At 34.5% G+C, this 27,949-nt stretch overlaps 1 protein-coding gene across 1 annotated transcript in view; it reads right to left on the bottom strand.

Moving 5' to 3' along the window:
- The window catches only part of LOC111512533 (uncharacterized), a 51,033-nt gene that overhangs the window by 6,951 nt on the left and 16,133 nt on the right, over positions 1–27,949 (bottom strand). Inside the window, exons 5-33 of the mRNA XM_074186570.1 lie at positions 25,010–25,033; positions 24,861–24,911; positions 24,626–24,805; positions 22,036–22,059; positions 21,838–21,888; positions 21,602–21,781; positions 17,601–17,624; positions 17,413–17,463; positions 17,177–17,356; positions 15,777–15,800; positions 15,610–15,660; positions 15,374–15,553; positions 11,964–11,987; positions 11,800–11,850; positions 11,564–11,743; positions 11,275–11,298; positions 10,366–10,416; positions 10,130–10,309; positions 9,720–9,743; positions 8,739–8,789; positions 8,503–8,682; positions 8,093–8,116; positions 7,107–7,157; positions 6,871–7,050; positions 4,695–4,718; positions 4,531–4,581; positions 4,295–4,474; positions 3,674–3,697; positions 2,812–2,862 (exon numbers count right to left, since the gene is read on the bottom strand). Of these exons, the coding sequence (XP_074042671.1) occupies positions 2,812–2,862; positions 3,674–3,697; positions 4,295–4,474; positions 4,531–4,581; positions 4,695–4,718; positions 6,871–7,050; positions 7,107–7,157; positions 8,093–8,116; positions 8,503–8,682; positions 8,739–8,789; positions 9,720–9,743; positions 10,130–10,309; positions 10,366–10,416; positions 11,275–11,298; positions 11,564–11,743; positions 11,800–11,850; positions 11,964–11,987; positions 15,374–15,553; positions 15,610–15,660; positions 15,777–15,800; positions 17,177–17,356; positions 17,413–17,463; positions 17,601–17,624; positions 21,602–21,781; positions 21,838–21,888; positions 22,036–22,059; positions 24,626–24,805; positions 24,861–24,911; positions 25,010–25,033 (2,370 nt within the window). The remainder of the gene's footprint in view (positions 1–2,811; positions 2,863–3,673; positions 3,698–4,294; positions 4,475–4,530; positions 4,582–4,694; positions 4,719–6,870; positions 7,051–7,106; positions 7,158–8,092; positions 8,117–8,502; positions 8,683–8,738; positions 8,790–9,719; positions 9,744–10,129; positions 10,310–10,365; positions 10,417–11,274; positions 11,299–11,563; positions 11,744–11,799; positions 11,851–11,963; positions 11,988–15,373; positions 15,554–15,609; positions 15,661–15,776; positions 15,801–17,176; positions 17,357–17,412; positions 17,464–17,600; positions 17,625–21,601; positions 21,782–21,837; positions 21,889–22,035; positions 22,060–24,625; positions 24,806–24,860; positions 24,912–25,009; positions 25,034–27,949) is intronic.

The raw sequence follows: 27,949 nt of genomic DNA on the forward strand, positions 1-27,949 counted from the left end.
CAGTTATAATATCCCAAGGACATTGATAACTGGTTGGATGGAAGAGCAATTTCTGCCTTGATTCGTCATGCGCAGACGTTGAATTCTGCCATTTGTTAGGTTAGATTAGTATCCCTTTTACTGAGTAACCTTTCAATAAAAGCATTTATTATTATTATTATTATTATTAACTAACGAAATAATTTTATCACAGTTTTCGAAAGCACGTTATTTGGTAACATCCCGACGCCGAAGGCGGAGGGATGTTACCTAAAATAACGTGCTTGAGGAAGTTGTGATAAAATTATGAGTTATTTATCAATGTTCGAGGGATATTCGGTGAGAAAATTTTTTGAAATTCGAACAAAATTATTTATTGAACACACAGTTATCAAAAGAACAATTCGTATAATGATATTCCGTTGATCTTGCTGTATTTGCCTCGGTTACTGCATAGGTGTTTCCACGCATACTATTGATTATTTGGTTATGATGTTCCTGATCAATATTCAAATAAGGTTTTATGGAATTTCCATTATTGTGCCCAGTAATTTTCAACAATTGCTGTTCTTAACTCCACTCTTAGCTAGTTGACTGACTGCAGTTGCTCTATTAGAGTGATTGGTTATTTTCCTCTGTTTCGTATCCAAGCCAATTGCTTCAGCTGAAGATTTCGTGCATCCGTTGATTATATTTCTACCCAGAGGCATATTGTCATACCAGTTATCGCTTCCTGTCTTCCAGTGACGATTTGGCCTTAAAAATAGTCTATTTGTCTTGATATTTGTGCCTCGTTTTGATAATAATTTAATGAATAATCTGACAGGACAAGCATTGTTATCACTATTTTGAACTAACCATTTGCTAGAGGCGCAGTTCTTTGAACCCCCTTGGCAGGTTTTACTGAAAATTGGATTATATTCTATCCTATTAGTTGGAGATCCATTGTTGTCCTTTTCGATATGAAAATAATCAACTAAGCAAGCAGCACCTTCACCACCTCTCCAAGCCAATTCCACCGCTGCTATGTGATACATAGCAGCGGTGGAAGATATTACAAGGATACTCCTTGTAATACTTTTCTTGTAATAATTTGCTTGTTATATTCCATACGGTTTTAACAGTAGCCTCCTTAAACTCTGTGATATCCTTTTTTCTCATATTAATCACTCAATCCTTGAGTATTAATGCAAGCTCTTCGAGAGTACGATTTCCATCCAATTCATATTTTCTGGCGTCACAAAACTCCATAAATATTTTCCAAGTGTATTTTTTACTATTGACAGTATTTTTTGGTGTATTTTCTTCAATGATTTTGTCAATTGCCGCATCATTTTGAACACCAAAGCGAGGAAGTGACATTTTCGAAATAAATTGAATTACTGAAATGTCAAACAACTTTATTTTGTTGGTTGCTTAGCAATGTCATGACATAAGTGATAACTACCCGTGAAAACTATCCATGGGTAGTTATCAGTGTAATGATGGTTTCATTGGTTATTTCGACACACATGACTAGAAATAGACAAATTTGATAGGATAATTTCTTTGGCAAAAAATTTTCAAAGTAACAAATTAAGAACAGAACAACAACACATAATTAGTATTAATTCAATTTCGAAAATTCACAAACTGACAGCGTCATACCAATTTAATTGTTACCATCGCTAATAGCGACCTACTTAATAGATTAGTTTCGTATTTTCGCATTTATGACGATGTATCTCTGTAGTTGTTCCTAAAATAATTTTTTGCTGCGAACTGGTTCATTTTGGTCAAAAAACCCAAGAGATATTTTTTGTTTAGAATGGAACAGGCTATCGGAAATAAATTTTTGAATGGTAAACAGATAATAAGACAAAAAGGTACATTGGAAATAACTTTTAGGGGTTGCGTTTTCCACCCCTTACAACCATGGGGTAAACCAAATAAATGTCTGGCTAAGTTTTTTTTTGGTAGTACGAAACGTCAAGTTAATTTCGATATTGTAACTTTTTTAGTGCTTGTGAAAAAAATTGTTATACAAATTTTGTATACCTCCTTTAAGGGGCTGTATCTTAACAAGGGATGCTCCAATGAAATTTCTTCATATGAAAGATCCTATATTTTTGCAATGAGTAATCACCTCTCTGAATGCTTTACACTTATTCAGTTACACCCTGTACATATTTGCTGTCAGCATGTCCAGCGTATTCGATTTCAGCCTATATCCATCGACATACCGCGGCCCTAAGAGTACCATCTAGGGTACTTTTACTGTATTGTCGAGACATCGGTTGTAAGGAATGAGATGTTGAGATGTACCGAACTCATTAAAACTATTCATTTCAAATAGATAGACTCATACAAGCTAATGAGTCTTACGTAGTTCCTCTTAACCATAAGAACAAGATGATATTCGTCGTGGAGTTTTCAGCTCCTGGTAAGACAAATAACGGATAAAATATCGAGATTTTTGTCTTCAAACTCCGCAGACTCTAACCAGACCACTTTGTTTTTCTGCAAATTGAAGAATTTGGAGGAATGATGCTACGACTTTGAAAAATAGTGAGAAAATATCCTCAAAAAAAATCAAACGTTACATAGAATACTTATACAATTCGTTTGGTCTACAAAATCACATAATTCATTATCAACATTGAAAAATAAGCTCCCAGAACTTTCATTCAGTTCTTCATGTCCATTATTGCATTGATATAATATTTGCTGTTATCACTGGGGTAAATGATTTGTTTAGATCCACTTGCTGGATAATGTTGAACAGAATGTGGATTGACTGAGAGAGTAGTTCATTTACGATACGTTGAGAAGGAGATATCAACCCATACTTACTCGTAGTGGTAGTTGTTTTGGGAGTCGTGACCGTTGTCGCAGGACTTGAAACTGAAATAAATTATATGAATGAAATATTCTATTATAGTCTAAGATCCGAACCTAAATCGACCTTCACCGAGCTGATAATAGAATGAAATATATCTTATAATGAATTTAGTATATTAGAAAATATGTTGAAAATGGGTTCGCTAAAAATATCCTGGACAGACTATTTTTAATTATTAGGGTCCTTTATTATTACACACGATGCTGGGTCCTTTATTATTACACAGTATACTTACCTCGGATCTCTCTGTCACACATTTCCACGCACATTGAAATTCAAATCTTTAAAATTCGCAAACCCCTAATAGGACCGAATTTTCTGGAAACAACCCTATATCAACGTGTTCGCAATGAAACAGCGCTTATGATGATATAATTTTTTTTAATTATCTAATCTAGTGATAGTAACTGACATCGATATACCTGTTTATACCTGACAAAACAGTAGTTCGCCCAGGTAAATAATCGACAACCCAATGGCTGAACATTCTATACGTTTTATACTTCAAGTAAGGACAAAAATTTTCATATTATCTTGATGTTGCAAAATTTAATTAGGAATCATTTTTCAAAAATTAATTAAAAATAGTCTGTCCAGGATTTTTTTAGCGAACCTATTTTTAACATATTTTCTAATATATTGAATTCATTATAAAATATATTTCATTCTATATCAGCTCGGTGAAGGTCGATTCAGGTTCGGATCTTCTACTATTAGAGTATCTGTTAGTTCCCATCAAAAAAAAGTTCACTTTCCTTTTCATCGTACTTCTCACCCAAAAACATTCAATTTTGTATTGACATTTTCTCTTACCAGTTGGTTTTGCAGTTGGACTTTCTGAAATATAATGAAAGTTTTTCTGTTACTTATTTTGTTACAGTTTCAATCAGAAAAAAAATATTCATTGAGGAATATGCATTGATGAATATTTCTGTTATTTCTCATATGAAAAACTGGTCTGTGGATATTGCTTAAAATGTCATTTATAACATCGTTATAAAATACAATATCAAACGGTTGCATCTGCTACTATTGAAATAGTTTGATTCAAATGTTTTCATTGATCTATTCTTATAAGCAGGAAGATTTTGATGCGATTTTCAGAAAAAAATACAAATTATTTGTGAAAAGTCTATTACAGAGTTCAATGAGTTTATGAATATAGAATACCTATGACAATTTGGTTCGTCAATGAAATTACATAATCCAATATCAATACTCGAGATAAAAAAATGTAACTTGAATACGACTGGAGAAACTTGTATTATTATGCCTAAATAGAAGCAGGTTCTTGATGAAGTTCTATTTTGAAATCAAAGTTATTATTTGTTTGCCATTGTTGATAAAGTGTATCAAACTGGGAGAATTTGTCTAAAAGGGAGTTTTACAAAAAAAATATAGTTTCGAAGCAGTTTATGAATACAGAATACTTACGACAATTTGTTTGGTCGATGAAATCACACAATCCAGTATTGAAATTGAAAAACAAGCTCTCGGGGCAATCTTTCAATTCCTTTTTCCCATTCTCACATTGATAATATTTGCTGCAGTCTGCAGGATACATGATTTGTTTCGATCCACTCGCTGGACAATCCTGATCTGGACGTGGATTGACTGAAGAAAAAATTGATTCATCATAGATTGAAAATTGAGTATTAGCTCATACTTACCGGTAGTTGTAGTTGTTTTAGGAGTTGTTACCGTTGTAGCAGGAGTTGGAACTGAAACAAAGTGAATGAGAATGGACATGCCGTGATGTCATTTTATTATGTGTTGGAACTAGTTAACAGAAATTATTGTGAGGTTCGGATATGAGTATGGATAATTTACTCACCAGTTGGTTTTGCCGTCGGTCCTTCTGAAAAATAATGAAAATTATATTGATTGATAATCATCAATCACTATCTTGAGACTTATGAGAAATATTGCTGTATGATTTCATTCAGGTCAGATATAGTTTTGATAATTCATATGATTATGACATTCAGTAGAAATAGTTATCATAGTGTCATTAGTTTCGAGAAAGCATTAAATGTTAATTGAATACAACTTGTGAAACTCATATTAAAAAAAAGCTATTTATTTCCAACAGGAGTACCCAGTTGTTACAGATATATGAAATGAATATTAAAAATAATGGAATATAGAAATGTATAGAAGTAAATGCTAAAACAAAGTATATATATAAAAAATTCGTATACGTAGAATTTCAAAAGAGGAATGAAAAATTGAGTATATAACACAAAAAGATACGAATCATGCAATGTAGCAGTACTGACACAAACATTATTTATAGTATTATTAAAAGTGAATGTGGATACATGATTTCAAGGCGATCAGAGAGTCGAAATGTTAACATATTTTATTGAAGCTACTGCACATAAAATTCAATGGTGATCGGAGCATAACTTTTGCGCGTGATGCTTCGCAATATAATTTCAGATTGTGTCAACCTTCACTTCTTGGTACTGAGAAATTGATCTCTGGTAAAAGAACCGTATTGTAAATATTGTTGTTGAGTAATTTATGCAGGAATTTCATACCAAGGATAACTCTCCTATAGTCCAAGAATGTCATATCAAATCGTGTCAACAAAATGTTATGATCGATGCCTTTCGTGGGGTATTGTCTATTAACTTTCAGATATAAGTATTTTAAGAACATCCCCTGCACGCTCTCAATTAATGAACCATACTCTAACTTAGATCTGGCATACGTAGCAATTTCAAGGTGGTGATACTTTTGAAGTTTTTGCCATTTCTGTTAATGATTCCAAGCATCCTATTTGCATCAGCAGTCATATTCCTCATATGTTTTGTAAATGTTAATTTACTGTCATATGTTATACCAAGATCCTTTATCTCATGTACGCGGTTGATTGAATATTCGTACATTAAAGTTCGCTTTTTTGTTGTGAATGATATTATTTTATATTTGGATACGTTCAGTTCTCGACGATTATCGTTACACCAAAGTTTGATTACATTTAACTCAAGGTTTACACGTTGACAGTCAATAATGTCGTCGATTTTATAATATATTTTCAGGTTGTCTGCAAATTGTAGGCTGGGAATATTCAATGAGGTTGAATTAATTGAAATTAAAAATAAAAGAGGTCCAAGATTAGAACCTTGGGGTACCCCAGACGTAACTACGTACTGAGCCGATTTGAAAGATTCACATTCGACGAATTGTTTTATGTTAACTAGATATGATTCAATTAGAGTAAGCAGTTGGTTAGAGAGTCCCAATTTTGTCAATTTTTTGAGAAATAGTCTATTCGATAGAAGGCTTTATGAAAGTCTGAATGAACAACATCGACTTGTTTTTGCTTGTCCAGGTACGTACTGAGATCTTGATTTATACATGAAAAATTTGTCATACATGATCTTTGCTGTACGAAACCATGCAGAGTAGGAAAAATAACTTTTTGATTATGGCAGTACATAACATTTTGCACACATATCTCGAAGTTCAGAAAAGTTACATAAAATTGAAACTGCCCTGTAGTTTGTGATATCGCTAGAGTCACATTTTTTTGATATCGGACAAATTCAAGTCGTTTTCCACTGTTCAAGGAAGGCACAAGTTGTTAAAATTAAGTTGAATATGCCTGTTAGAGGTATAGAGAGAACGTCGATACGGTCCTTTATCACAAGATTAGGAACATTGTCAACGCCTGTAGTGAGTCTATTTTTTAATTGTTTTGAAGCAGTAATATAATCGATTCTAGAAAAGGCAAGGATGTTTAATGTATCTACATCAGGTTCATGAGAATTTTCATGAAGCATATTGTCGTCAGAAACTGAGTATACTTGGCGAATCCATTGACAATATTATGCCTACATAGTAGCATTCAATATAGTTCCATTTCAAAATGAATTTTTTTGTTCGTTCGCTGTTCATTCGTGATTATTGGGAAAAGTTATCCGATTCAAGACTTTCTCCAAAAAAAAATATGCTGAACAAAGAGAAACATTCAAATCAGCTTATGAATATAGAATACTCACGACAATCTGTTTGGTCAATGAAATCACATAATCCAGTATTGAAATTGAAAAATAAACTTTCGGGGCAATCTTTCAATTCTTTGTTCCCATTCTCACATTGATAATATTTGCTGCAGTCTGCAGGATATATGATTTGTTTCGATCCACTCGCTGGACAATCCTGATCTGGATGTGGATTAACTGAAGAAAAAGTTGATTCATCATGTATTGAAAATGAAGTATTAGCTCGTACTTACCGGTAGTTGTAGTTGTTTTAGGAGTTGTTACCGTTGTAGCAGGAGTTGGAACTGAAATAGAGAGAATGAGAATGGACATGCCGTTAAGTCATTTCAGTAACCTGCCTAGGAACCTATGCGACTGTATTTCAAGCGGAAATTTACGCTATTGAATTGTGTGCGGAGAGATTTTTGAGAAGCTAACCTCATTCACAAGTCAATAAAAATATTCTCGGACAGTCAAGCGGCGTTGGAAGCTCTTGGCTCCTACCAAGCATCGTCTAAATTTGTAGCAAATTGCCAAAAACGGCTCTCCTTTATAGGGAGACTCAACAGATTGTCTCTGGTCTAGATTCCTGGTCATACTGGCCTGGAAGACAATGATACTGCTGACTCCCCTGCAAAGAAGGGTGCTGCAAGCAGCTTCATCAGACCAGAACTTGTAATTGGCATCGCTTCATGCTTCGCCAAACAAATATTAACAACCTGTATGGCCAGAAGATTTATAGACTTCTGGCAAAATCTTCTAGCATTGGCGTTTATTCACCCTTCGAAGCTTGATACCAAACAGTTGTTGAACTACGATAGGGATTAACTACGATGTCTAACAGGCCTTCTTACAAGTCACTGTCATTTGAATCATCATATGCAAATACTCGGTCTGTCGGAAGACAGTGTGTTTCGCCGCTGTTTGTGAAATGATGAAACAGCAGAGCACATACTTTGTGTCTGCCCCGCTGGGGACCATATCAGGTTTTTAGAGTTCTGCAGAGACGAAAAACCACTCACCATACAAACTAATCGGCTTCGTTAAGAAGCTAGGTTTATTTGCTCGAGTGTAAAAAGGTGTGAGTCACAATAAACCTTTGCAGGTTGCGGTGGAGGGTCAAATAGAACCGCTCAGTTTGGATCTAACCTAACTTAAGCTAAGTCATTTCAGTATGTGTTGAAAGTAGTCAACAAAAATTAATATGACGTTCGGGATTGGGTGTTGATAATTTACTCACCAGTTGGTTTTGGCGTCGGTCCTTCTGAAAAATAATGAAATTTATATTGCTTGGTGATCAGTAGTCAGTATCATAGGACTTATGAGAAATATTGCTGATTGATTTTAATTCATACAAACATACAGGTACGGGGTAGTTTCAATAATACATATGATTATGACATTCAGTAAAAATATCTATCACAATGTCACTAGTTTCGGGAAACTATTAAATGTTACTTAAATACAACTTAAGACACTCATATTATAGCTACATAGAAACATGTTCTCAATATAGTTCTATTTCAAAATGTACTATTTTGTTCGTTCATGATTATTGGGAAAAAATTATCTGATTTGAAAACTTTTTCCGAAAAAAGTTCTGCTGAACGAAAAAACTTTCAAATCACTTAATGAATATAGAATACTCACGACAATTGGTTTGATCGATGAAATCACATAATCCATTATTAATGTTGAAAAACAAGCTTTCGGGGCAATCTTTCAATTCCTTGATTCCATTCTCACATTGATAATATTTGCTGCAGTCTGCAGGATACATGATTTGTTTCGAGCCACTTGCTGGACAATCCTGATCTGGATGTGGATTAACTGAAGACAACGTTGATTCATCATATATTGAAAATGAAGTATTAGCTCGTACTTACCGGTGGTTGTAGTTGTTTTAGGAGTTGTTACTGTTGTAGCAGGAATTGGAACTGAAATATAGTGAATGAGAATGGACATGCCGTTTAGTCATTCCAGTAACCTGCCTAGGAACCTATGCGACTGTATTTCAAGCGGAAATTTACGCTATTGAATTGTATGCGGAGTGATTTTTAAGAAGCTAACCTCAATCACAAGTCAAAAAAATATTTTTGGACAGTCAAGCGGCTTTGGAAGCTCTTGGCTCCTACCGAGCAACGTCTGATTTGGTAGCAATTTGCCAAAAACGATTCTCCTTGATAGGGAGACTTAACAGATTGTCTTTGGTCTGGATTCCTGGCCATACTGGCCTGGAAGACAATGATACTGCTGACTCCCCTGCGAAGGAGGGTGCTGCAAGCAGCTTCATCAGACCAGAAACTGTCACTGGCAACGCTTTAGGCTTCGCCAAACAAAGATTGACAACCTGGATGGCAAGAAGATTTATGGACTTCTGGCAGAATCTTCTAGTACTGGCTCACTACAAGGCGTTTATTCACCCTTCGAAGCTTGATACCAAACAGTTGTTGAACTACGATGTCTAACAGGCCTTCTTACACGTCACTGTGATTTGAATCATCATATGCAGTGAGTTGGACTGTCGGAAGACAGTGTGTTTTGCCGCTGTTTGTAAACTGATGAAACAGCAGAGCACATACTTTGTGTCTGCCCCGCTGGGGACCAAATCAGGTTCTTAGAGTTCCGCAGAGCTGAAAAACCACTCACCATTCAAACTAATCGGCTTTGTTGAGAAGCTGGGTTTATCTGCTCGAGTGTGTATAGGTGTGAGCCACAATAAACCTGTGCAGGTTGCGGTGGAGGGTCAAATAGACCCACTTAGTTTGGATCTAACCTAACTTGAACTAAGTCATTTCAGTATGTGTTGAAAGTAGTCAACAAAAATTTATATGAGGTTCGGAATTGAGTGTTGATAATTTACTCACCAGTTGGTTTTGCCGTCGGTCCTTCTGAAAAATAATGAAATTTATATTGCTTGGTGATCAGTAGTCACTATCTTAGGACTTATGAGAAATATTGTTGATTGATTTTAATTCATACAAACATACAGGTACGAGGTAGTTCTAATAACGCATATGATTATGACATTCAGTAAAAATATCTATCACAATGTCACTAGTTTCGAGGAACTATTAAATGTTACTTAAATACAACTTAAGAAACTCATATTATGGCTACATAGGAACATGTTCTCAATATAGTTCTATTTCAAAATGTACTATTTTGTTCGTTCATTATTATTGGGAAAAAATTATCTGATTTGAAGACTTTTTCCGAAAAAAGTTCTGCTGAACGAAAAAACTTTCAAATCATTTAATGAATATAGAATACTCACGACAATTGGTTTGATCCATGAAATCACATAATCCATTATCAATGTTGAAAAACAAGCTTTCGGGGCAATCTTTCAATTCCTTGATTCCATTCTCACATTGATAATATTTGCTGCAGTCTGCAGGATACATGATTTGTTTCGAGCCACTTGCTGGACAATCCTGATCTGGATGTGGATTAACTGAAGACAACGTTGATTCATCATATATTGAAAATGAAGTATTAGCTCGTACTTACCGGTGGTTGTAGTTGTTTTAGGAGTTGTTAGCGATGTAGCAGGAGTTGGAACTGAAATAGAGTGAATGCGAATGGACATGCCGTTAAGTCATTTCAGTAACCTGCCTAGGAACCTATGCGACTGTATTTCAAGCGGAAATTTACGCTACTGAATTGTGTGCGGAGAGATTTTCAACAAGCTAACCTCATTCACAAGTCAATAAAAATATTCTCGGACAGTCAAGCGGCGTTGGAAGCTCTTGGCTCCTACTAAGCAACGTCTGTATTGTTAGCAATTTGCCAAAAACGACTCTCCTTGATAGGGAGACTTAACATATTGTCTTTGGTCTGGATTCCTGGCCATACTGGCCTGAAAGACAATGATACTGCTGACTACCCTGCAAACGAGCGTGCTGCAAGCAGCTTCATCAGACCAGAAACTGTCACTGGCAACGCTTTTTGCTTTGCCAAACAAAAATTGACAACCTGGATGGCAAGAAGATTTATGGACTTTTTATGGATTTATGGATTTATGGACTGGCAGAATCTTCCAGTTTTGGCTCACTCCAAGGCGTTAATTCACCCTTCGAAGCTTGATACCAAACAGTTGTTGGACTACGGTGAGGATGAACTAAGATGTCTAACAGGCCTTCTCACAGGTCACTGTCATTTGAATCATCATATGCAGTGAGTTGGACTGTCGGAAGACAGTGTGTTTTGCCTCTGTTTGGAAAATGATGAAACAGCAGAGCACATACTTTGTGCCTGCCCTCTGGGGACCAAATCAGGTTTTTAGAGTTCGGCAGAGTCGAGCCTAACTCTACCCAACTCAAACCTAACCTAACTTACATTGAGTCAATTCAGTATGTGTTGAAACTAGTCAACAAAAATTATATGAGGTTCGGAATTGAGTGTTGATAATTTACTCACCAGTTGGTTTTGCCGTCGATCTTTCTGAAAAATTATAAATTTTTTTTTGCTAGGTGATCAGTAGTTACTATCATAGGATTTATGAGAAATATTGCTGATCAGTTACAGGAAATTATAAAAAGTTACTTATATTATGCCTACATAGTATAATGTTCTCAATATAGTTCCATATCAAAATGCACGTTTTTATTCGTTTGTGATAATTGAAAACAAATATATAATTTGAAGACTTTTTACGAAGAAAGTTCTGCTGAACTTTAAAAGCAGTTTATGAATATGGAATACTCACGACAATTCGTTTGGTCAATAAAATCACATAATCCAGTATTGAAATTGAAAAACAAACTTTCGGGGCAATTTTTCAATTCCTTTTTCCCATTCTCACATTGATAATATTTACTGCAGTCTGCAGGATACATGATTTGTTTCGATCCAATAGCTGGACAATCCTGATCTGGATTTGGATTGACTGAAGAAGAATTTGATTCATCATAGATTGAAAATGAAGTATTAGCTCATACTTACCGGTAGTTGTAGTTGTTTTAGCAGTTGTTACCGTTGTAGCAGGAGTTGACACTGAAATAGAGTGAATAAGAATGGACAAGCAGTGAAGTAATTTCAGTATGTGTTGAAACTAGTCAACAGAAATTAATATGAGGTTTTGAATCGAGTATGGATAATTTGCTCACCATTTGGTTTTACCGTTGATCCTTCTGAAAAATAATGGAAATCATATTATTTGATGATCAGCTGAATCTATTTCAGGAAAAATTTTTTCCAATAATAATAATAAACATTTATATTTTTCCCAAGAAACATACGATGTTTATGGTAGGGAAAAACAATAAGACAAAATAACAAGTGGTTGAGTACGAACTACTGAAATTAAAAAAAATATATAAATATACATACATATACACACAAAATCACTTATATACATAAGTAGTTATCTTACCACAGTACTGGATACAGTCCATCCAGTTCTCTGAAGTCCATCGAGTTCTCTCAACCCTTAGGTGTAAAGGTGACATTGGTACGTGAAGGTTTGCCAAAAAGGCTTAAAGTTACCACTGTGAACAATAGAATGACGTAAGTTCTTATACACCCTCGTTGGTTCTTGTAGATGATATCAGCAATGACCAAAAGGGTGTTGTCGTCGACGTCTTCGTCGAAGAAAAATGTCAAAAGGTCCTCAGTATACTATGAGGATTGAGAGAGATAAAACAATGGAATGACGCAACTTCTTGAGCAACCCTGCTGGTTTTGATTGTCAATGACCAGAATGGGTTGAAGAAGACGTGTCAGAAGGGCCTTAATTTAGTAGGTAAACCCTTTGGGGTGTGCAAAGGGTGTTTTTTTTTGTTGAAAAAGTGGTTCGATGGAGCCCAGCCTAGCCACGCCTCGCCCACATGATATTCTTTGTGATGCATTTGGTAGTTTATTGGAAATTGTGACCTTTTGGGTCTTAATTTGTTTACATTAATAGTTAATTTTGGTTTATTTCACTGATAATGAACTATGAAATGAGCTGTTTTTGAGGTTTCAATTTGAAAGAATAAAAAATGAATCTTTCAAATGTAGTGAAATAAATTAGGTATAAAGCACCCTCAATGCTACTAGTAGTTGTAGTAGTGATTGAACTGTTTTCAAAGAAACAACGATGTATTTGTTGTACATAATTCTTCTCATTTCACAAATTCACGACATACTAACTTCAAAAGTTATTTATGTTAATACACCATACAAGTTGGAAAATGGTAGCTTTCTATTATTGGAAGTACATCGGGATACGATAATTTTGAATGGATATCCAGCTTTCTTCACTGAGAAATCATACCTAATTTTCATTTTTCAGATTCTACAATAACATGTAAGAATGAAGGAAAAAATATAAATGCGGATATGCTATTGGTTCACACAAAAACTTTTATTCCATTGTTCCATTCAAAAGCCGATTAATATGTGGATATCACAGTATTGAACAATTCCATAAACCATCCATAACTTACAAAGATTTTTGGTGGCAAACTACATAAGATTTTTATAAATATGCAAATACTCATTTGAAAAAATACTTAACATTACCAGAAATTTGTTATGTATACTTAACATATGATTAATCTTTCACAATTAATAAAAAATGTTAATGAATTACGTCTTTTATTTTCCTACTTTTAACGGTAGTCAGTTTGCGTAAATATTTTTACATTTCACTAACAAAATTTACTCCATTTTCAAAGTTCTAATTTAAATAATTATTAAGTCAACCTTCACGATGGTCAATTATTACATTTGATAATGAACGACCTACACGATGTTAATTTACATTTGTTATTCACATTTTTCTGATAAAATTTGCTTCATTTTCGAAGTTCTAATTTCAATAACTATTTTAACCTTTAAGATGATCTCAATTTGTTCATAATCACTAACTTTGTGACATTTTACTGATAATTTTGAAAGAGAAATGGTGGACATATTGATACATAGACGTATTAGAGATGAATAGGTTAGATACTATTATATATGTATATATTATTTTATTTACAGATGAGTACCGAGGAAAACTGGGATAACGATAGTTACTCAACCTATATTCCTGATTTGAACAGGGATATAGTTAGAACTCCCCCAATCAAAAAAAGCAAAACAATTAAAAACCAATTTAGGCTGGCAGAAAGGGAAAGACATCGGAGATTAGCGGAACAAGAGACTGAAGAAAATTGGGATAACGATAACTATTCTACCTATATCCCTGATTTGAACAGGAATATAGTTAGAACTCCCCCAATTGAAAAAAACCAATTCAAGCTGGCAGAAAGGGAGAGGCATAAAAGTATAGCGGAACAGAAGAATTAATCTGATTATAATCAATTTTTATATTTGAAAAATGAATAAAATATTGAATTATCATCTCTCATTCATTTTTACTTTTTTCAGCAAAATGTCTTCTGAATATACCCTCACGGATTTTAATGGATTTTAATAGGGATACATTATTGAAGGCGTGTGAGGATATGGAAATGGCATTGACCGAAATTTACAATTTAACAACTAGTGAATCCATAACAAATATTTTATTCTGCAATATTTGTGACTCCCCAAAAGAAACAAGTATGAAAGTCATGAATAAAAAACAAAAACGTCAGTTTTGTGATCATTGTAAAATAAAAACCTTATTTGAATTATGATTATAAAAACAGAATGTTTGATGAATTACTTGATTCTCCAATTAAAAATGTAAATGAATTACGTCTTTTATTTTCATACTTTTTTATTCAAATTAAAACCTCAAAAACAGCTCATTTCATAGTTCATTATCAGTAAAATGAACCAAAATTAACTAATAATGTAAACAAATTAAGACCCCAAAGGTCACAATTTCCAATAAACTACCGAATGCGTCACAAAGAATATCATGTGGGCGAGGCGTGGCTAGGCTGGGCCCTTCTGACACTTCTTCTTCAACTCATTCTGGTCATTAACAATCAAAACCAGCAGGATTGCTCAAGAAGTTGCGTCATTCCATTGTTTTCTCTCTCAACCCTCAGAGTATATTAAGGATTTTTTGACATTTTTCTTCGACGAAGACGTCGACCACAACACCCTTCTGGTCATTGCTGATATCATCTACAAGAACCAACGAGGGTGTACAAGAACTTACGTCATTCCATTGTTCACAGTGGTAACTTTAAGCCTTTTTGGCAACTCTTCACGTACCAATGTCACCTTTACACCTAAGGGTTGAGAGAACGATGAACTTCAGAGAACTGGATGGACTGTATCCAGTACAGTGGTAAGATAACTACTTACATACATATATGTTTGAATATGATTATCAATGCATATGATTATGACATCCAGTAGAAAATGTCATCAGTTTCAAGAAACCATAAAAAATGACTTGAATACGATATGTGAAACTCATATTATGCCTCCATAATAGAATGTTCTCAATATAGTTCTATTTCAAAACGTACTTGGTACTTTTCTGTTCGTTTGTGATTATTGAAAAAATACCTAATTTGAAAAGTTTTTCGGAAAGTTCTGCTGAAGAAAGAGAAACTTTCAAATCAGCTTATGAATATAGAATACTCACGACAATTTGTTTGGTCGATGAAGTCACACAATCCAGTATCGAAATTGAAAAACAAGCTCTCGGGGCAATCTTTCAATTCCTTGATTCCATTCTCACATTGATAATATTTGCTGCAGTCTGCAGGATACATAATTTGTTTCGATCCACTAGCTGGACAATCCTGATCTGGATGTGGATTAACTGACCAAAGAGTTGATTCATCATATATTGATAATCAATTATTAGCTCACACTTACCGGTAGTTTCAGAAGTTTTAGGAGTGCTTACAGTTGTAGCAGGGGTTGGAACTAAAATAAAGTATATTAGAACGCTGTAAAATCATGTCTATGTGTTGAAACTGATGAACATAAATCTTTATTCGTTTCAAAATAGGCTGATTTTCACTTGCATTTCTTTTACTTACCAGTTGGTTTTGCCGTTGGTCCTTCTGAAAAATAATGAGAGTTGACTGTTAATTTTTTGTTTGTGTCATCTCCAATGAAAAATTATAATTTCCATCAAAAATCTTCCTGTCAAATCTACAGTTGTGGTGGAATATTGGTAGGATGGTTTGCTGATAAAAAAATACTGTGTGATAGTCAGCAACCGCTGTCCAATGTTGAAATGTTAAATTTTTTCGTTATTATCTAAATAATAATAATAATAGTCATTTATTTCCTCAAGATAGTTACAAACCATATGGAAAAGTTGCTTATATTTGAAATACAATTATTCTAAAAAATTGGTTTCACCGTAAATTGTCACGACAAATATCCATCTAGTTTATGAAAACACTGTTCTGTCAAAAAGGATTTTAAATTATGTTTGAATAATTGTTTTGTCAAGCAGTTTCTCACGTTAAAAGGAACTGCATTGTATATTCTAGGAGCCATATGACTGGAAGATTGGTGAATTATTTTGAATTTTCCTAATGGAATACTAGCATACTCAACTCTGATATGACTATGACAAAAAAGAGTTGTAAGAATTGTGGCCGGCGTTTCCTCCACGAACTCTGCTAGAGGACTGTTTGTTAAATATAACATATTGACATTATTTTCACTCTACATATATGAACTTTGTAATTATGTTCATGAAAATAAAACTAAATTCAACAGAAATGCAAACCTGCATGACGTTAACACTCGTCAAAAAATTAATTTTCACATTCCATTTTGCAAATATGAAATCACTTATAACTCACCTGATCATATGGGGCTGAGAATCTATAACAGACTACCCCACGATATAAAAAATGTCAATGAATGTAGGAAATTCAACAAGATACTGAAAAAATGTTAAATTGAAAAATGTTTTTATTCATTGGATGAATTTTTTAATATGTAGTTGGTTATAAGCCTGTTACTGTCTAGCTTATCAATCTTTTCACTTTTCAACCTTTTGTTGTCCCGACTATTCCTATACATATTGTACTATGTCTTTTGGAAAATAAATATTATTATAATATTATTACTAGACATGGTAATGTTGATATTTTCAGTTTCTTGGATATATCTTTCATTGAATCAGTCTGTGAAAGCTCCGTCATTGATCGTTTTTGTACTACGAAGATATCCTTTGCTAGGGTAGATAAACCCCAAAATATCACACCGTATCGTAGCCTACTCTCAACTTTGCTTAGAAGAGCTGTATTAAGTGATCGATATTGATGCCGCAAATTTCTAAATTGAAAGGCAATCGAATTCAACTTTGACATTAGGTAATGGAAAAGAAAATTATTGAAAAATATTTTATGAGAACTGAAGCGAATATAACGAGGAATATTTCTACACAGTTCAAGAATATAAAATATGGAATACTTACGACAATTAGTTTGGTCAATAAAATCACATAAACCATTATTAACATTGAAAAACAAGCTTTCGGGACAATCTTTCAGTTCCTTGTTCCCATTTTCACATTGATAATATTTGCTGCAGTCACCAGGATATACGATTTGTTTCGAACCACTTGCTGGACAATCCTGATCCGGATTTGGATTGACTGATGAAACAGTTCATTCACCATGAGTTCATAATGATATATTAGGTCATACTCACGAGTAGTTGTGGTAGTTTTGGAAGTCGTGACCGTTGTAGCAGAAGTTGGCACTGGAATCAAATGTATTCGATTGAAGGAATGTTGTAGCACTTCACTACATTTTTTAAAATTATTTTATGAAACAGATACTCTCAGCAACGAGTTTTTTCCACAAATACATCAGATATCATATTAGAATCTGTCTTACCTGTTGGTTTCACCGTATGTCCTTCTGAAAAATAATGAATATCATTTGTAAATTTCTGTTAGTCTCCTCTACAGAAAAATCAGTTTCGATAGACTTTTTTTCGGTAGGTACTTCAGAAGTGGGAAATAAAACTGAGTAAATACTACTTCAGGATATCTAACATACTCATTGATATAATTCATTAGCGTCATTGAAAATGAAACATCATGCTGTTACGATTTTTGTCTCCGTATCAAATTTCAAGTACTGAAACACAAATTCGTGTAGTTTCGGTCATTAATGCCTGAGAGAAAATAACGCTGGCCGCCACTGGTAACCATAAACCAAACATGACGTAGCTAAGAGCGCGCGAATGCACGATGATTCCCCGCCACTCGAGAAGCAGCGAGAATAATGCTATCGACTTCGACAGAACTTCGAAGAAATTTCTACGACATTCGATTACGATTTTTAAGACTAGTCTCGAGGATATCGAGACAGTCAAGAGAAAGCTACAGTGCGGTACGCGAAGTGATCCAGTAAGGCGATAGACAGTCAAATAATATTTGAAGATTCAGTTGAAATGTTTGTTGCATTTAAAGTGAAATAAAGTTGAGATTGATTATTCAGTGTAGTCAATTATTGGTCAACTCACGGCGACAAACGAAACAATACATTTCAATTGTATAAATAACGATAATATCAAAATAGTTCACAGACAAATTTAATTGTATATATAAAACCGCATAAAATTTAACTTGATGTGAGGAGGAAAATGTCGACTTCAGGAGCATTGAAATATTCACAATGAAATATATGAAAATCATTTGTTCAATAACTGAACAATTTATCAAATTGTGAAAGAAACCAGATGTAATTCACAATTTTTTCACTTCAAGATGTGGCATAGATTCTCGATATCTGAAATTCCTGATACCAATTTTTTCAATATGATTCATATCTCACATCTTATATCTTACACATGACTGTTAGATTACAGAAGTTTCTATAAATTAAATGTATAGTTGTGTATTAATTGTGTTTGAACACTCCCAGATTATGGAGAACAGTTTGTATCATACAACCTCATTCCAAAATTCCTTAGGACTTTATAATTTTTCAATTTAAATAAATCTTATAAATGAACCTTTTTCCTGAAGTACGAAAAATCACTCACTAGCAGCGCTATGAGTTCGGTAGGGACAAACACTGCCTAATCCTCAAATAAACATTTGGTGAAGTACAATTAAAAAAGAATGTTTTCAACAGAAGAAAATGTTCCTGGAGCAAAATTAAAATTTGCAACTGTAAAGGATAACAATGTTGTATAGTCTATCCATTCCCAATTGGAACGGCAATAAAAAGATGAGTACAGTCATAAACATTTCTTGCCTGTGGCCCCTAGTCGCCCAGATAATTAGTAAACGTGCTATCAAATGTAGTTGGGGAGTAAAAGCTCGGCTAGCTGGACTGGCTGAATACTAATTTTTTGTCGTTTCACAATCATTGCCGTGTGTTCGTGGGGTTAGGTGAGGTAGTGAGTGGTTTTGCAAACCGATTTTTGAATACTTTTTCTAGAGATCAATTACCCTAACACCAAACTGATATTTTTGCACTCGACGCGCATTTCGCTAACAAGGTTAGCATCTTCAGGAGAAGCAAATTGATACTGAATCTAAAGACAAGGATTAGCTGTTTATATACCTAAATATACAAAATAATTTGTCAACAATAGATATGACTTTCTGGAGACCTTTTGTAACATGTGAGGAATCTGTGTCAATCAGGGGACAGGGATCCGGAATTTGAAAATAAGGACTTACATGTTCAAGTTCACCGAGTAATTTTAAATATTCATGAATGCTTGAAGAAGGAAAACTGTCACACTTCACAGAATGCTATTGTGAATAGAATATGCGATCTCGTTCGACAGTTCTTCGAGTCATTAAAATAGGGGATGTCATTGACCATGCAATGAAACGAAAACGAAGAAATAAAAAATTCGCAAACGTTGATGGTGACAATAAGACACCTCTACGAGGTGTCTTATTTTCTTGTGGTTTCAAATATAAAAAATTGAACAAACGGTTGGTAATAATGGAATCGACACGCATTGTTCAACTCCGACAAGAATATTTGAGACGAATGAAAAGCTACCGAGAATCCAGCAGACATATAATCTACCTCGACAAAACTTGGTTTGACACCCATGATGTTGTCAAATAGGGCTGGGTAGACGAAACCAAGTATTGTGCTTTGAACACACCTTCTTCAAGGGGATAACGTGTTATAATTTTGCATGCCGGGAATGCAAGTGGTTTCGTACCTAACGCTTTGCTTCTGTCGGCCAAAAATTTAAAAGATTCGTCTGCTGATTACCACGAAGATATGACTGCGGCTTTATTCGAAACCTGGTTATGATATGACTGCGACTTTATTCGAAACCTGGTTCAGTGAGCAGGTTCTCCCAAATATTCCTCCAAACTCGGTTATTGTTATGGATAACGCTTCGTATCATTTTCGGTTATTGACTACAATAACACGAAAAAAGCAGATATTGTTGATTTCATGCGAAATCTTGACATGGAAATACCCGAAAAGATTCCAACGAAAAAGGTATCACTGGCGACCATAAAACAACGTAATTTCAAAAAAGAGTATATTATTGATTCGATGTCTGAAACACGTGGTCATATTCTCTTATGTTTGTCTCCATACTATTGTGTGTTCAATCCAATTGAAATGGTTTGGGCTACAATGAAAGAAAGCTTGCGGAAATGTGATCTGTCACCGACTTTGAATGCTGTTGTGCTTGACAATAAATGGCGAGTGGTGAATGAAGTAGGTAATAGTGATGTGTGGAAGAACTGTGTGGCCCACGTTATAAAAGAAGAGAACAAATATTATGTGCAAAGTTCCATAAATCCGGTCGTCATTCAACCCGATGATGATATCACCTCATCCGAATATAGCGAAGAAAAATTTTGAATTTCCTAGCAATTTTGTTGGCCTCTATTATTTTGTAAATATAAGTTTGACGAGAATTTCGTGTGATTATTTGTGTTTTCTTTGTATTGTAGAGTTTTCGACTCGGAAATCAACTACCTTAAATTTCCAAGTTTTTCATAACCCGTGGTGGAAAAATTCAGTTGAGATAACTTTTTCATGTGGCGATCAATTGCTATGATAAGTAACTGAAAAACTACCACTGAAAAATAATATGCTGACGCCTATGTTCCAACTCGTATTGGAAATACTATGACATTAAAACGTTGGCTTGCAAGCCGTTATATAAAAGTAACTGGAAAAAAAAGTGAATTGATAGACATGTTAGTATACAGACTCTAGTAAAAGAGTAACGGTAGATCCAAACTGTAATAAAATAAATTTAAAATAATTATGAATTTCAGATTTATTTTCGAGTGAAATATGAATCAAATATAAATGGTAATGAAATAAATTTAATTGACTATAATAAATGAATATAATTTAATGAACGATTAAGGTGATATCTCATTCTAATCACTAGTAATTAATTATGAAAAATTTACAATTCATTTCATGTTTAGAGCATACATATGAATATTTATTTATTTTTTGCACTGTAGAATCCACTCTCCTCGAAGCATGCATTCATTTCTTGCATCTAACCTCATTAATATGAGGTTTTATATAAATGGTATAAAAAACACGTTTTCTTCTTTCTATCCGACGTACAATTTGCAAAACAGCAATTCTTTGTTGGCATTATACTAGACAAAAATAATTTCTATATCAGATTTATATTTTCGAATATTGAAGTAATATTACGTAAATAACACTGTTTTACATGTGAATAGTTTATGTTTGTCCCTACTACTAGTGCTGCCTCTCGTGACACGTTCGCTATACTATTCTCAGGAGAATCGCTCATTCAATCACACTCACTGATTTGATTGACAATTAAATGAACTACAGTACCCTGTTTTCAATGCTGAGAAGGAACTAAATCGTTTTGAACATCCTCAGAACAAAATACTTACTACAATTTGTTTGATCTATGAAATCGCATAATCCAGTATTGATATTGAAAAACAAGCTTTCAGGGCAATCTTTCAATTCCTTGTTTCCATTTTCACATTGATAATATTTGCTGCAGTCTGCAGGATACACGATTTGTTTCGATCCAGTTACCGGACAATCCTGATCTGGATGTGGATTGACTGTCAACATATTTGAGATATAATGAGTTGAAAATGAGTAATTATGTCATACTCACCGGTAGTTGTGGTAGTTTTTGGAGTCGTTACCGTTTTAGTAGAAGTTGGCACTGAAATGAATTATATTACAATAGAAACACGTTGTAGAACGATTTGAATATGTGCTGAAATCAACATAATGAAGAACATGACATATGACTTGTTTTCAAGTATCAGTTATTTGTTATAGATATTGATAATAATGAAAAATTGCTCACCAGTTGGTTTAGCCGTTGGAACTTCTGCAAAAAATAAGAGAGTTTTTTTATTAAATTTGTTTTGGAGTTTTCTCTATTTCTAGTCTCTATATATAATCTCCCTGATTATGGAATTTGTAGTGAGAACAGTGGAGAAATTGAAACAGATTGCTGTCAACAATGGTTATCAACCATCCATTATTCACAAATTATACAATAAATTCAAACACAGGTTAGACAGAAGATTGGCCTTCAACTCTACCACCTTTGTTAATTCACCCTCTGTGAAACATTTTTCCCTACCTTATTTTGATCAAAATATGTGTACTGTAATTTCCAAATTTATAGAAAATACCATGTCTGGCACAAAAATTTCCTTTAAATCTCAAAATAACTTAAGTAACTTTTTAGTAAATTGTAAGACAAAATCAACAAACTACACAGAAGTGGAGTCTACAAGCTTGACTGCTTTGATTGTTCGGCATCTTACATTGGTAGAACCTGTCGACCTCTTTTTACTCGTATTAATGAACATTTTAAAAAACCTGACAAACCTGCTTTTGACCACCACTTGAAATTTAACAAATAAAAATTTCCTTAGACTTGTCTTGTTTGAAGAGTTGCAGATTTCCAAAGAACTTTCCAATAATGACCATTGTTTGAATACTCAAGTGAACTGAAAGAGAGATTTTTCCCCTTCATAAAAGGATTATGAATTATTAATTAATCAAATTTATTACTTATATATTTCATTCTATATTGGCTTCTCCATAACATAATTATTTTAAATCCATAATGGATCACTCCTCAAGTTGGTACTATTATTTTAATATGACACTTGACACATCCTGTCTCAAGTTGTCCTTCTTCATATAAAACTTTGACTGAACCACATGGCCTCAATCAAAAAATGTATTTCTTGGCTACAAGCCTATTTTGTTTATTATAATTCAAATATTACAAATGTGCCATGTACTTATTTTGATACTTCCCGTTGCATGACAAGTAAGTAATCTCAAACAATTTTCCAAATTTTTTAACCTTGAAAATTTTTTTGCAACTTCAATTTCCACTGAACTTCCTTTTCAAATAGATCACTTACTTTCAGGTGAGCACTGATGATGACGAAAGTCGAAATCGCTTTGCAAGAATTTTAAAAATTATACACTTCAATACAAAAAACCTCTTCGATTCATTCACTAGTTACTTTCTCCCCTTTAGATACTCAACAAACTCCTACTGACTGTGAGGATGTGCATCCGCAGCCGATATCCTGGAATCTGAATGGAATAACGAGAAAAATGTTCTTTTGTCAGCAAAGTAATGTATTGAATTCTTGTTTTCTTCCAATGAGTCGTTGATATACAATAAAAAGAGGGTTGGAAATAATATGGATTTCTGTGGATACTCAACAAACTCCTACTGACTGTGAGGATGTGCATTCGCAGCCGATATCCTGGAATCTGAATGGAATAACGAGAAAAATGTTCTTTTGTCAGCAAAGTAATGTATTGAATTCTTGTTTTCTTCCAATGAGTCGTTGATATACAATAAAAAGAGGGTTGGAAATAATATGGATTTCTGTGGATACTCAACAAACTCCTACTGACTGTGAGGATGTGCATTCGCAGCCGATATCCTGGAATCTGAATGGAATAACGAGAAAAATGTTCTTTCGTCAGCAAAGTAATGTATTGAATTCTTGTTTTCTTCCAATGAGTCGTTGATATACAATAAAAAGAGGGTTGGAAATAATATGGATTTCTGTGGATACTCAACAAACTCCTACTGACTGTGAGGATGTGCATTCGCAGCCGATATCCTGGAATCTGAATGGAATAACGAGAAAAATGTTCTTTCGTCAGCAAAGTAATGTATTGAATTCTTGGTTTCTTCCAATGAGTCGTTGATATACAATAAAAAGAGGGTTGGAAATAATATGGATTCCTGTGGATACTCAACAAACTCCTACTGACTGTGAGGATGTGCATTCGCAGCCGATATCGTGGAATCTGAATGGAATAACGAGAAAAATGTTCTTTCGTCAGCAAAGTAATGTATTGAATTCTTGGTTTCTTCCAATGAGTCGTTGATATACAATAAAAAGAGGGTTGGAAATAATATGGATTCCTGTGGAATACCAGTGTTGATGGTTCAAGTATTCCGGGGATATCCACCAACGGCCAATTGCAAGAAACGTTCTTTCAGGAAGTTGGAGAGCCATACAGAAAAATGATTCATAAAGGCATAGCATCAAAATTTGGCCAGTAAATCCTCATGCCACACACGGTCAATGGCTTTACAAATGTCAAGTGCAACAGCTCTTGACTCTCCATGTTTCTTGATTGCGTTATTCCAAATATACGTGACATACGATAGGAGGTCGCCTGCTGATCTTTGTTTCCGAAAGCCATATTGATGATCGATCATGATTTATCATAATCACGACTCAAAAAACTTTAATTCACGGTAATATGGTATAATACAATGTCGCTCGTGCAAATACGGGGCGGCTCACTGGTGAAAAATAGTATAGACATCTTTTCGTGAGGAAAATTTATCGGACACCAATGTAGATGGTTCAGTGCATGTATGACAAAAGGATACTTACGACAATTGGTTTGGTCCACAAAGTCACATAAACCAGTATTAACATTGAAGAACAAGCTTTCGGGACAGTCTTTCAATTCCTTGTTTCCATTTACACATTGATAATATTTGCTGCAGTCACCAGGATAAGCGATTTGTTTTGATCCACTTGCCGGACAATCCTGATCTGGATGTGGATTGACTAACGAAAAAGTTGATTCATTATGGACTGAAAACGAATATTGGCTCGTACTCACCTGTAGTTGTAGTAGTTTTTGGTGTCGTTATTGTAGTAGCGGAAGTTGGTGCTGAAATAGAATATTATTCAGTAAAAATTATGTAAAACGTTCCGTATGTGTATTGGTTGATTCAATTGCATTCAATTCTGAATAAAAATTTTCCTTACCCGTTGGTTTCGCTGTTGGCCTCTCTGAAAAATAAAAAATCTGTTGTTAATATTTTGATTAAAACAATAAGGACCGTTCTTGGAAGCAAATAATTGACTATTTTAGGTAAATTTTGGATACCTCATACCAATTCGAAAGTTTTGATGAGGAACTTGTATATATTTTCAGACTATTTGATAGAATGTGAGTTTATTTTTCAATGAATAATGAATCACTATTTCTATTATAAATGACGGCGTAGAAGTCATTCACTCTCAATTCAGTATGGCGGCACTATGACGTCATTTATGGAAATATTGTCAGTCACTTAGTGATTGACGGCAACATTATTTACAAACCAACTGAAAAAGCAGAAGCATTTTGCGAAGACCTCAAACTCGAGTACAAACTGTCTACTGACGCACATTCTGACAACCGACACTCAAACTACATATACCAACAAGTACCCACACAACTAGGTAGACACACCGTACAAGTTCCTCTTGACTTAAATAGTCCTTTGAGAAACCCATTCAGCGAGGAAGACATCCTCAAAGCCATCCATCATGATAGAAATATCGCTTCAGGTCCTGACTCGATGAACTGCCAAGTCCTGGAAAACCTCCCTGAATCTACCCTCCAGTACCTCAAACACATATCACACTGGATGAAGGCCTCCCACCTGGCCAACCGACAAATCCGCGTTACAGTCGGCCATGTCCTATTTTCTCCCCTTACCTACAAATACGGAGTACCCCAGGGCCCAGTCCTAGCTTCTTCCCTATTTCTCATATAGGTACGTTCACGATGCCCTCACCATCCAAAACATCCTCCAGTACGCTGATGACACAATCCTATACTCCTCCGCCCCTAATACCCGGAGACTACTAATCCAATCCCAAATTATGATCGAACACTTCCAGCAATGGTGCAATAAGTGGCATACTCTTCAGACACCCCAATACCACACATCCCTGAACTTGATCCCGATAACATGAACCTCCAACTTCAAGATTTGGTGAACTACTTGGGAGTTACTTTCACACTGAGACGTTATTGCACACATACAAAATGTTCATAAGAACGATCCTGGATTATAAAGCAACAATCCACTGTACGCTCTCCCTGACACAATTCCACTACATCCTAACAACCGAGAGACGAGAATATACAATACAATAAATATTATTCCGATCAACTTGAGATTTCAGGAACTCCATGGCAGATACGCCACGAGAACAATGAGCAGCAACAACATCGCAGCCATCAACACACTGAAAATACCCTGAACGCCTCGTGGAATGGAAGACCAGACGGAGCAGATCCAGGACACCCTACGAGTACCCACTGGTAATCAAATAGTGGATAGCAAACAGCCTGGAAATGAACTGAAGCCTTACCCCCATTACTCCCGGGCTAACTAAACTTGAACCAAAAGAAAAAATCGACCACCCCAATAATAATTGTAATAAATTAAAATAGATCCTATTTGTATGTGTGTGGCACCATGTATATTCATATTGTACCTGCCACTTTATATATATATATATATATATATATATATATATATATATATATATATATATATATATATATATATATATATATATATATATATGTTTTCGATGAATGGTATGTTTACTTCCTCAAAAGAAAAGAGTTGTTAAAATGGAATCGTAGAATCATTACATGGCGCTGCGAACAGGATAAAAAAATATAATAAATTGTGTGAATTTTGAAAGTTGTGAAAAATAAGTTATGGCTGATTATCGAGGTATTGCGCCACTTGATATAAGTGGAAATGTTTCGGAGAAGTGGAATTTTTGGAAAAAAAGTTCAAAAATTATCTAAAGGCAGCAGAGTTAGATAGAAAGAAGGAAGATCTGCAGTGTGCTCAATTACTGCAATACATTGGTGATGAAGGATTGCACATTTAGAATACTTTTCAATTTTCGGATGATGAAACAGATAAAATTGAACCTTTGATAAAAAAGTTTCAAGAGCATTTTCAACCGAAAAAGAATCTTACGTTTGAAAGATACAAATTCATCAATAGGAAGCAATCTGAGGGAGAAACAGTACAACAATATGTAACGGAACTTAAGAATAGGGCAAAAAACTGTGAGTTGGGAGACATAGAAGAAAGTTTAACGTGTTCAGTGTTAATAAGTGGACAAATTTCGGTTGAGTTGAAACAACGATTATTAGAAGATGATGAATTGGAACTGAAAAAGGCAGTTCAAATATGTTTGTCGGTTGAGGAGTCCAAAAAACAAGAGAAAGAGATGGCAGGAGAAAGAACAGTGTGTAGTATACAAAAACATTCAAGAATTTTTCAAGGAACGCGAAAATTTAATACGTATCAGCACCAGACAAGGCAGCAATCAAGTGAATGTCCAAATCAACACCAGGTAGCGGGCTCGTCAGGTCAGTCATTCAGGCAGCAGAGATCTGAAGTACCAAGCCAGATGAAAGGTCTCTGTTATAGGTGTGGCTCACAACACATGAGAGGTAAAAACTGTCCGGCTACTGGTAAACAATGCAGTTTCTGTGGTAAGCGGAATATTCATTTGGTTCATTCTGAGAACTGTAATATGGAGGAGGCTGATGACATAGGTGAAAACTTACCTCAAAATAGAGTATTTATTGGAATGGTAAATGACACATCTGAGATTCGGTGTCATTTACTCAATATAGGTGAAAGGTATACCTAATTCTTGAATATAAAAAGGAGTGAATAAACAACGGCATCACAGAAGGAGCATCGCCGAAGGGGTGTTCCTTGTATGTGATATAGCCATATCAGTAAATAGTAAATTAATACATATGTGGTAAGTTGAAATTCATCATAAGAAGTAAAATAAAATCAATGTTGAAAATTATTAAAATGAGTTTGAATTATCGAGCTAATATTTACAGTAGTTCAGCGACAATAGTTATTGTCGGTTGAATGCAAAATA

The sequence above is a fragment of the Leptinotarsa decemlineata genome, unplaced genomic scaffold (genome assembly GCF_025532065.1).
Source record: "Leptinotarsa decemlineata unplaced genomic scaffold, Ldec_3_MD MMD2_P_RNA_scaffold_2, whole genome shotgun sequence".
Lineage (NCBI taxonomy): Eukaryota > Metazoa > Arthropoda > Insecta > Coleoptera > Chrysomelidae > Leptinotarsa > Leptinotarsa decemlineata.